The sequence below is a fragment of the Girardinichthys multiradiatus genome, chromosome 24 (genome assembly GCF_021462225.1).
Source record: "Girardinichthys multiradiatus isolate DD_20200921_A chromosome 24, DD_fGirMul_XY1, whole genome shotgun sequence".
NCBI lineage: Eukaryota > Metazoa > Chordata > Actinopteri > Cyprinodontiformes > Goodeidae > Girardinichthys > Girardinichthys multiradiatus.
Genome location: NC_061816.1, coordinates 12,810,045 through 12,821,816, shown reverse-complemented (window position 1 = coordinate 12,821,816; position 11,772 = coordinate 12,810,045). Strand labels below are relative to the sequence as shown.

At 41.1% G+C, this 11,772-nt stretch overlaps 1 protein-coding gene and 1 long non-coding RNA gene across 2 annotated transcripts in view; one reads left to right on the top strand and one right to left on the bottom strand.

Moving 5' to 3' along the window:
- Positions 1-5,651: 5,651 nt before the first annotated feature.
- Positions 5,652-10,224, bottom strand: LOC124861842. The gene is made up of 3 exons (XR_007036766.1): positions 10,088-10,224; positions 9,884-9,997; positions 5,652-5,785 (listed from the first exon to the last, which is right to left on the bottom strand). It is a non-coding gene; the product is annotated as an uncharacterized LOC124861842 (long non-coding RNA).
- The window catches only part of LOC124861840 (FERM and PDZ domain-containing protein 4-like), a 62,140-nt gene continuing 56,146 nt past the window's right edge, over positions 5,779-11,772 (top strand). Inside the window, exon 1 of the mRNA XM_047355790.1 lies at positions 5,779-6,715. Coding sequence (XP_047211746.1) covers positions 6,681-6,715 — 35 coding nt within the window. The 5' untranslated portion in view covers positions 5,779-6,680. The remainder of the gene's footprint in view (positions 6,716-11,772) is intronic.

The following is an 11,772-nucleotide window of genomic DNA, read 5'->3' as shown; positions in this document are numbered from 1 at the left end:
TTTTCCTATAAAGTCAAACTATGCAAATTTTACTTCAGTTACCTTTCTCATTCTCTTAGATCTAAAGCCACCTCCTCTCCTTGATATCTGCAGCATTGTCCTGGTTTTTCAAAGAATCAGTGATAACATGTACTCTAGCAAACTTTTTGAGGGTCTTTGGAAGACAAGTTGGCCCTTAGTATCACATATCCTCTGCCATACTAAACATTAAGCATGAGTTGCTTCATCTTTATTTCATGTCAGATGGACATGGAGAGTTTTTTGCTAAAAACCTTAATCTTAGTTTCATTTGAGCTGACATACCAGTCGAGTTCAGCAAACTCCACTTGTTTATGTTTGTGATGGTCGGACAAAAACCTGTATGTTGATGCTGTTTAATTGTTTTGATGGAGACTTGATAACTTTAAAATGGCACTCTTTGCTGCATTTCTCTAATGTCAAGCCTTTGATATTTTCTTATCTACATTAACAACCTTCTCATTGAGCAGAGTGGCATTTGGGTTCTTTTCAACCCTAGTTTTTCACAGTTCCAGTTGTTTTGAACCTTTTTAACTTTCTGCCATACTAGGATAGCATATTCCCTTGTGTTTCTTATTTTTAAAAGTGGCTGAAAAAACGGCCTTTGTGCCACATTAAATGACACATCAAAGCTGATCAGTGATTTTGCAATAAACACTCCTCTTGTAATAGAATGTGGCGACATTGGAGAGTTGATTGCATCTAGCCATTAACTTCGCAGCATTCTCCCATGCGTGAGCTTGGGAGAATGCTGGGAGTTTGAGAAGACTAAACAAAAACACAGAACCTCTGGTCAGTAAGTACTTTCCAGTGACTCAACTAGAAAAGAAACACAATTAAACAGATAACCTCTGGCCCAGTAGTAAAATCTATTGGATTAATAGTAGAGAATATATTTTCAGGGCAGCAATAGGTTCTTTAATTGGTTTGTCCTGTAGAGAAACAGGGTTAAAAATAGAGAGGCAGGGCCAGGTTTATAATCTGTGGAAGGAGAACATAAAGTTAGTGGCAGCAATAACTGCAGACGATACTTAATTGGAGAGTAGTAGGAGAAAGTAGCAGAGTGAGGAAGGGTGGTCTGTACAGGTCCTTCTCAAAATATTAGCATATTGTGATAAAGTTCATTATTTTCCATAATGTCATGGTAAAAATTTAACATTCCTATATTTTAGATTCATTGCACACTAACTGAAATATTTCAGGTCTTTTATTGTCTTAATACGGATGATTTTGGCATACAGCTCATGAAAACCCAAAATTCCTATCTCACAAAATTAGCATATTTCATCCGACCAATAAAAGAAAAGTGTTTTTAATACAAAAAACGTCAACCTTCAAATAATCATGTACAGTTATGCACTCAATACTTGGCAGAAAGGACTGCTTCAATGCGGCGTGGCATGGAGGCAATCAGCCTGTGGCACTGCTGAGGTCTTATGGAGGCCCAGGATGCTTCGATAGCGGCCTTTAGCTCATCCAGAGTGTTGGGTCTTGAGTCTCTCAACGTTCTCTTCACAATATCCCACAGATTCTCTATGGGGTTCAGGTCAGGAGAGTTGGCAGGCCAATTGAGCAGCCTATTCGTACAGAAATTTCTTTCTGTGTCTTACCCTCTTGCTTGAGGGTGTCAATAGTGGCCTTCTGGACAGCAGTCAGGTCAGCAGTCTTACCCATGATTGGGGTTTTGAGTGATGAACCAGGCTGGGAGTTTTAAAGGCCTCAGGAATCTTTTGCAGGTGTTTAGAGTTAACTCGTTGATTCAGATGATTAGGTTCATAGCTCGTTTAGAGACCCTTTTAATGATATGCTAATTTTGTGAGATAGGAATTTTGGGTTTTCATGAGCTGTATGCCAAAATCATCCGTATTAAGACAATAAAAGACCTGAAATATTTCAGTTAGTGTGCAATGAATCTAAAATATATGAATGTTAAATTTTCATCATGACATTATGGAAAATAATGAACTTTATCACAATATGCTAATATTTTGAGAAGGACCAGTATGTTCTCCAGCAGCCTAATCCCATAGAAGCATAATTATAAAGATAGCTTGGGACAACCTAAACTACTCTAACTATAAGCTTTATGAGAAAGAAAAGTTTTAAGTTTTCTCTTTAGAGTGTCTGCCTCACAGCTAAACCTCGGTGAATATGCAACTGCTACAGTATAGCAAAGCAGACTAATATTCAAGGTCTAGTCTTGCTATAACCCTTATTATGAACACAAAACTCTTGTATACAATGCAAAAACAACTCATGTAGATGCTATCAGACTACATTGTAATTGTAATCTAGAGCTCATCACATGCACCAAGAAGAAGCTGATATTTGCCTTTTTTTTTTTTCTCCACCTGTTCTATTATTCAGTTTCCTGTCTTTGTTGTCATTTTATTGCCCTGACTTATAAATGTCTACCCAGTTTGGACACCAACGGTGTGAGAGGAAACATATTGGATTTATTCGTCTTTCAGTTTAACATCATTTCAAAACAGCATTATGATGAATTCTTGACAACTGCAACCAGAAAGCTGCCAGAGATGCATAGTTCCCATAATAAGTTTTATCTGTGATAAAGGACAGACAGGAAATTGAATTTACTGACCGATAAGGGGCTCTAGATTCATTTGTCTCCGTCAACTGAGATTGGTTTGGGTCTTAACCAGTTTGAAATTATGAGAGGGCAACAAGGGTCATTGTGTCTTGCCACCCACAAAAGATTGTTTAATATGTTTTCAGACATGGGGATGGTTGTAGCTTGTGCCTCAGGGGCAAGCGGCGTCATCAAATACACTTTGAGTCAAAGCTGCTTTGCACTAAGGGCAAGAGAGAGCCACACTTTTATACTTCCATATCATTGTTCATTATATGAAGTGTTGTTCATAAGAACTGTTGACTCATAATGACATGATTTATTTGCCTATCAGGTGCTTTTTTCAAAGACTAACCCTGAACAAAATAGTTAAAAAACATAATAAAATCTGAATTTTATATTACGTTACAATGATTTACAAAGCAAAGGGTAAACCTTCAACATTTACATGTTTGATTTATGTACACTGCTCAAAAAAATAAAGGGAACTCTCAAATAACACATCCTAGATCTGAATGTATGAAATATTCTCATTGAATACCTTGTTCTGTACAAAGTTGAATGTGCTGACAACAAAATCACACAAAAATCATCAATGGAAATCAAATTTATTAACCAATGGAGGCCTGGATTTGGAGTCACACACAAAATTAAAGTGAAAACACACTACAGGCTGATCCAACTTTGATATAATGTCCTTAAAACAAGTCAAAATGGGGCTCAGTATTGTGAATGACCTCCACATGTCTGTATGACCTCCCTACAACGCCCGGTCATGCTCCTGATGAGACGGTGGATGGTCTCCTGAGGGATCTCCTCCCAGACCTGGACTAAAGCATCCGCCAACTCCTGGACAGTCTGTGGTGCAACGTGACGTTGGTGGATGGAGCGAGACATGATGTCCCAGATGTGCTCAATCGGATTCAGGTCTGGGGAACAGACGGGCCAGTCCACAGCTTCAATGTCTTCATCTTGCAGGAACTGCTGACACACTCCAGCCACATGAGGTCTAACATTGTCCTGCATTAGGAGGAACCCAGGGCCAACCGCACCAGCATATGGTCTCACAAGGAGTCTGAGGATCTCATCTCGGTACCTAATGGCAGTCAGGCTAACTCTGGCGAGCACAAGAAATGCCACCCCACACCATTACTGACCCACTACCAAACCGGTCATGCTGAAGGATGTTGCAGGCAGCAGATCGTTCTCCACGGTGTCTCCAGACTCTGTCACGTCTGTCACATGTGCTCAGTGTGAACCTGCTTTCATCTGTGAAGACCACAGGGCACCAGTGGCGAATTTGCCAATCCTGGTGTTCTCTGGCAAATTCCAAGCGTCCTGCACGGTGTTGGGCTGTGAGCACAACCCCCATCTGTGGACATCTGGCCCTCATACCATCCTCATGGAGTCGGTTTCTAACAGTTTGTGCAGACACATGCACATTTGTGGACTGCTGGAGGTCATTTTGCAGGACTCTGGCAGTGCTCCTCCTGTTCCTCCTTGAACAAAGGCGGAGGTAGTGGTCCTGCTGCTGGGTTGTTGCCCTCCTACGGCCTCCTCCACGTCTCCTGGTGTACTGGCCTGTCTCCTGGTAGCGTCTCCAGGCTTTGGACACTACGCTGACAGACACAGCAAACCTTCTTGCCACAGCTCACATTGATGTGCCATCCTGGATGAGCTGCACTACCTGAGCCACTTGTGTGGGTTGTAGAGTCCGTCTCATGCTACCACGAGTGTGAAAGCACCACCAACATTCAAAAGTGACCAAAACATCAGCCAGAAAGCATAGGTACTGAGAAGTGGTCTGTGGTCCCCACCTGCAGAACCACTCCTTTATTGAGTGTGTCTTGCTAATCGCCAAAGATTTCCCCCTGTTGTCTATTCCATTTGTACAACAGCATGTGAAATTGATTGTCAATCAGTGTTGCTTCCTAAGTGGACAGTTTGATTTCAAAGAAGTTTGATTTACTTGGAGTTATATTGTGTTGTTTAAGTGTTCCCTTTATTTTTTTGAGCGGTGTATTTATGTGTTATTCTCTGAAAAACTGTTGGAACTCACAATCATTAGGTTTTTCCAGCCTATTGGAATCACTGCTTAAATCTTCTGGTGCTTCACTTGAATATGACAGCTTAAATTTCTTCATGCTCACGTAACAGATGTTTATGTGTGGAAATTGCATGTTCAGGGACTTGAATCTAATAAAGTTCTAAGTATAGGCTCCCGTGCCGTCTGAATATTTACAGAATTTGATTTAAGCACTTTTCAGGTTAAGTACCAGATTCTTTCTATGCCATATCCTGTTTTCTTTTATTATTGTTGTTATTATTATTTTGCAGCCTAAGTGGGCTTCATTTTCTTATTTTCTGAAAGTGAACTGACAGAATATTGGGAGAGTGAGTTGGGGAAGAAATGCAGCAAAGGTCAATAGGCCAGGACTCAAACCCGTGACGGGCTGCGTCCAGGAATAAGGCCTCCATACATGGGTTGCGTGCTCTACCCCTGTGCGACCGTCATGCCCCCATATCTAATTTTTTGAAATCCACATTCATCTGTTTCTTCATCCATCAATTCCTCCATCAAGCTGTTCGTTCATCTGTCCACCTGTCCATCCCACTATTCTATACATCCAAAAAACCATCCATCCATCCATCCTTCCATCGAGTAGTCTTGAAAAATATGTTAACATGAAAAAAATTGTGGATAGTTTATCCATTTTAGCATTTTACTGCATATTAGTCTACATCACATTAAATGAAAAACAGATACTTTAAGATTTTTTTTGTTAATGGTTTAGTTCTTGCTTTTGCCATAAAATAGTTTCCTACTTTCTTAGCCAGATGATTGGAGACTGCCTGTAAAGGCAGAAGACATCAGACAACAGCCAATAGGCTTTCAGGTTCAAATTTATTTCATCAGTTGATGTCACATTTCCTCCAGGACATCTTTCTAATCATCATAATTTACTACATTTCTCTTTCTGATGTGTGAATGTGAAGGGTACTCTCATTAGCATCCATACTAAAGGCAACTGAGAACAATGTCCTCCCCTCCAACTCATTTGCATTCACAGGATGTCTGTCAGCACCATTGAGGTTTGTTTGGTATATGGGTATTTAGCCACTTGTGGCACCAGGCCAACGAACACAGCTTTTTGTCAAAGCTGGACCATCTGTGCACTGAAACACACACAAATACACATTTTGTTGATAATGAAGAGTGAAAGAAAAGGAAGTCCTTGAGAGTTTCTGTCAAAGACAAGAGGCAGATAAAATAAAAAAAGATGAAAGAAGCCATTTAAAGGTTGTGCAAAGTCAAAAATAATTATGGTAATGCACAGGGAGTTTTTAAAAAATAGAAAACCTGTTATGGGGGGTTACTCCTGTCTGCGTACTAATCTGCAGAATAAGCTTTCTTTAACCCATCACCACTCTATCCTTCAGTGTCTGTTTCTCTTAGTTCCTTTCTCTTTACAGCCAAGGCACTTTTCCTCCTCTGTTTGTCCCCTCCTCCATTGTCGTCTTATTTCAAACAATCGGTACCCCCCCTCCCTTCTCCATATCCTTGTAGCCCAGATGATCGGAGGACAGAGCTGTAGCCAGAGAGCATCAGTCATCCATCCGCTCTGATCCTCCCTCCCTTCCCTGCCGCAGCTACGATCGCTACACTTTCTCTTGCTCTGGGATGTGGAGCACATACAGAGCACTCTCTGCAGCCTCAGTTGTCCAGGTGTAGAGCGGCAGGAAGGGCTGCCTTTTCCTGGACGGAGTAGAGAGGTAATGATAACTCCTGCTGTACCTCTCATCACTTTGGAAGAGTGATGACAGAGAAACGAGACTGTCTCTCCACTGGACTGAGCTACTCGTTTGATGATTCTTGCTTACATTTGAGTTCATTTTCATAAATCCAAAGAGATTCTGTATTCAGCAGACTTCTATTAATTCCTGATATGGACCTGGGCTGACACTGGATTGTTTCGGCTGTAAATGTGAAGGGATTCAGATGTGGATTAGAATGCTGATGGGAAGCACCTAAGCTTTGGGACACAGAGCTCCGTAACAGGAGCATGTGGACATGTTTGGCTTCTCCAAGAAGCCAAAGCTGTCTGGGTAAGTACATGCTTGGATTTTTAAAACATTTTTAGAAGTTTTCAATGCTCTTTATTTTTTATGACAATAACAGTCAGGAAAAACATTGTCTTCAACACATTCCTTTATTAATAGCCCAATATTAATCTGTGCTGAGATCCAATAAATCTAACAAAGAAAAATTCACTAATCATTTACAGCATGTATTCATGGCATTGTGGGTTTATGTGCATGTGCCAAATTCAGAACTAAGATAAAGAAACTTGAAGTGTAGGAAACAGCTTTCAAACCAAAAAAAAAGCTGCAGATCAGTAGTTGGGATTATATTGTCACAGATGATTTAAGCAGAAAATACAAGGTAGTATGAAGACAGTGGTGATACTGAATCCCTCTAATACATTCCCGCCTCTGCTCACAGTGGGGTGAAAAATATTTGCCCCCTTACAGGTGTCTTCTGTTATGCCTGTTTTCCCTGTTGTGTACTATAGCCCCTGTCAGACAGCTAGATGTCAGGGATCTGTTCTTGAATTCCCTTTGTTCGAGGCATGTTCTTTTTAGATCGTTTTGCCTATCTTAACCTGTCAGGGATGACATAGTTGATGGATCCATGATTTCTGCCCTCTAGCATAAAATTCTTGAGGAGAATGTCCGGTCATCAGTTCGTGACCCTAAGCTCAAGCACACTTGGGTTATGCAACAGGATAATGTCCTAAAGCACACCAGCATGTCCAACTCCAAATGGCTCAAAAAAATAAAAATGAGGGCTTTGCCGTAGCCTATTCAAGGTACAGACTGAAATCTGCTTTGAGAAGTTATGGTACGACCTTAAACATAGGGCTCATCTCGACTACCCTCCAGAATGGCTGTATTAAAACAACTTTGCAAAAAAGAGTGGGCCAAAATTCCTTCACAGTGATGTAGAAGAGTCTTTACCAGTTGTTACAACGCTTGGGGTGGCACAGCCACTTTCTGGGTTTAGCTCGCTGTTACTTTTCCCACAAAGGGCCAGGTTGATATGGATAGATTTTTTTCACTTGGTAAATGAGATCTTGAAAAGTGCTTTTCATATCTGCTAAGGTTATCTACAGGTCCTTCTCAAAATATTAGCATATTGTGATAAAGTTCATTATTTTCCATAATGTAATGATGAAAATTTAACATTCATATATTTTAGATTCATTGCACACTAACTGAAATATTTCAGGTCTTTTATTGTCTTAATACGGATGATTTTGGCATACAGCTCATGAAAACCCAAAATTTCTATCTCACAAAATTAGCGTATCATTAAAAGGGTCTCTAAACGAGCTATGAACCTAATCATCTGAATCAACGAGTTAACTCTAAACACCTGCAAAAGATTCCTGGGGCCTTTAAAACTCCCAGCCTGGTTCATCACTCAAAACCCCAATCATGGGTAAGACTGCCGACCTGACTGCTGTCCAGAAGGCCACTATTGACACCCTCAAGCAAGAGGGTAAGACACAGAAAGAAATTTCTGAACGAATAGGCTGTTCCCAGAGTGCTGTATCAAGGCACCTCAGTGGGAAGTCTGTGGGAAGGAAAAAGTGTGGCAGAAAACGCTGCACAACGAGAAGAGGTGACCGGACCCTGAGGAAGATTGTGGAGAAGTGCCGATTCCAGACCTTGGGGGACCTGCGGAAACAGTGGACTGAGTCTGGAGTAGAAACATCCAGAGCCACCGTGCACAGGCGTGTGCAGGAAATGGGCTACAGGTGCCGCATTCCCCAGGTCAAGCCACTTTTGAACCAGAAACAGCGGCAGAAGCGCCTGACCTGGGCTACAGAGAAGCAGCACTGGACTGTTGCTCAGTGGTCCAAAGTACTTTTTTTGGATGAAAGCAAATTCTGCATGTAATTTGGAAATCAAGGTGCCAGAGTCTGGAGGAAGACTGGGGAGAAGGAAATGCCAAAATGCCAGAAGTCCAGTGTCAAGTACCCACAGTCAGTGATGGTCTGGGTTGCCGTGTCAGCTGCTGGTGTTGGTCCACTGTGTTTTATCAAGGGCAGGGTCAATGCAGCTAGCTATCAGGAGATTTTGGAGCACTTCATGCTTCCATCTGCTGAAAAGCTTTATGGAGATGAAGATTTCATTTTTCAGCACGACCTGGCACCTGCTCACAGTGCCAAAACCACTGGTAAATGGTTTACTGACCATGGTATCACTGTGCTCAATTGGCCTGCCAACTCTCCTGACCTGAACCCCATAGAGAATCTGTGGGATATTGTGAAGAGAACGTTGAGAGACTCAAGACCCAACACTCTGGATGAGCTAAAGGTCGCTATCAAAGCATCCTGGGCCTCCATAAGACCTCAGCAGTGCCACAGGCTGATTGCCTCCATGCCACGCCGCATTGAAGCAGTCATTTCTGCCAAAGGATTCCCGACCAAGTATTGAGTGCATAACTGTACATGATTATTTGAAGGTTGACGTTTTTTGTATTAAAAACACTTTTCTTTTATTGGTCGGATGAAATATGCTAATTTTGTGAGATAGGAATTTTGGGTTTTCATGAGCTGTATCATCCATATTAAGACAATAAAAGACCTGAAATATTTCAGTTAGTGTGCAATGAATCTAAAATATATGAATGTTAAATTTTCATCATTACATTATGGAAAATAATGAACTTTATCACAATATGCTAATATTTTGAGAAGGACCTGTATGTTCAGAAGACAGTTTAGAGCACACGGCAGCAGAGCTTTCATAAAACCAAATGTGACTTCATGCAAAACAAGATTTGTATGGGAATTTGTTCAGTGAAAAGGAGGAAGCCTGAGAGGTTTTACAGTAGAGACCTAACAGACCAACATTTAAAATCTGTGATGAGCCCGTCTATATTCCACCAAAGAGATGAATGATGACAAAAATTCACCAAACCAAAATTTCAGCAGTATTCAGGGTAGTTTACTCCAGTTCTTCTTTATCTCAACAACTAAGTCGGTACCTAATGCCAGCCTTCCTTGGGTTTGCTGAAACCGTTGTGGCTGTAAATGATACTGGCTAAAAGTCTCACTTTTTCTATGCAATCAGTTGTTGATTTACTTGTGTTACAGGACACGGTCTGTCACTGTCTGGCTGCAGTTGGTTTTACACTGAGAGAGGACAGTTACAATGTACAAAAAAAAAGAAAGTAAAAAACAGAAAGAATGAACATGTTCTTACCTGAGAAACTTCATGTTTCTGCACAATCAACCCCAGTGGTTTCCTCAGTGGTCTAGCTGAACATTGGCGGTAACCCATCCTTTAGTGTTGAGTTGCTCATTCTTAAAGCCAAGACTCTGTGAAAAACATTTTTTTATAATCCTTTCGTAGGAAGTGTTTCAAAAAGAGAAGCACTGTTTGTGTTTGGCAGCTTCACCTACTCACCAATTTTTAGCTTCATCTTCAGGGAAAATAAGAGTGCACACCCCAAAGTATATCTTTAGTGAAAAGGTCTTTTGTTAATAAAAAAGAAAAAATCTGTTTTTGGATTAGGAATTTGTTGTTGCCTCTGCTGTTCCAGATGACATGTGATCACTCTGTATATAATAGTGTTGACAGATCATGTTTTATGAACTTCCTCCTCCTAAGGTTCTCTTTGTGCCAAAAAAGTGCTTTAAAATTACTTTTCTGCTTTGACAAATGGTGAAAGAGCTGATTATGATCACAAGATAATGTGAAAAAGAAAAATCTTACCCACTTTATTCCTCTTTTGTCCTGGAAGTGGCCAAAGTGGCCTGTTTTCTTCATGGTGTTTCTATACACACGCACACACACACACACACACACACACACACACATATATATATATATATATATATATATATATATATATATATATATATATATATATATATATATATATATATATATATATATATATATATATACACAGTACAGGCCAAATGTTTGGACACACCTTCTCATTCAAAGAGTTGTCTTTATTTTCATGACTATGAATATTGTAGCTTCACACTGAAGGCATCAAAACTATGAATTAACACATGTGGAATTATATACTGAACAAAAAAGTGTGAAACAACTGAAAATATGTCTTATATTCTAGGTTCTTCAAAGTAGCCACCTTTTGCTTTGATTACTGCTCCGCACTCTTGGTATTCTGTTGATGAGCTTCAAGAGGTAGTCACCTGAAATGGTTTTCCAACAGTCTTGAAGGAGTTCCAAGAGGTGCTTAGCACTTGTTGGCTCTTTTGCCTTCACTCTGCGGTCCAGCTCACCCCAAACCATCTCGATTGGGTTCAGGTCCGGTGACTGTGGAGGCCAGGTCATCTGGCGCAGCACCCCATCACTCTCCTTCTTGGTCAAATAGCCCTTACACAGCCTAGAGGTGTGTTTGGGGTCATTATCCTGTTGAAAAATAAATGATGGTCCAACTAAATGCAAACCGGATGGAATAGCATGCCGCTGCAAGATGCTGTGGTAGCCATGCTGGTTCAGTATGCCTTCAATTTTGAATAAATCCCCAACAGTGTCACCAGCAAAGCACCCCCACACCATCACACCTCCTCCTCCATGCTTCACGGTGGGAACCAGGCATGTAGAGTCCATCCGTTCACCTCTTCTGCGTCACACAAAGACACGGTGGTTGGAACCAAAGATCTCAAACTTGGACTCATCAGACCAAAGCAGAGATTTCCACTGGTCTAATGTCCATTCCTTGTGTTCTTTAGCCCAAACAAGTCTCTTCTGCTTGTTGCCTGTCCTCAGCAGTGGTTTCCTAGCAGCTATTTTACCATGAAGGCCTGATTCACACAGTCTCCTCTTAACAGTTGTTCTAGAGATGTGTCTGCTGCTAGAACTCTGTGTGGCATTGACCTGTTCTCTAATCTGAGCTGCTGTTAACCTGCGATTTCTGAGGCTGGTGACTCGGATGAACTTATATTCCGCAGCAGAGGTGACTCTTGGTCTTCCTTTCCTGGGGCGGTCCTCATGTGAGCCAGTTTCTTTGTAGCGCTTGATGGATTTTGCGACTGCACTTGGGGACACTTTCAAAGTTTTCCCAATTGTTCGGACTGACTGACCTTCATTTCTTAAAGTAATGATGGCCACTC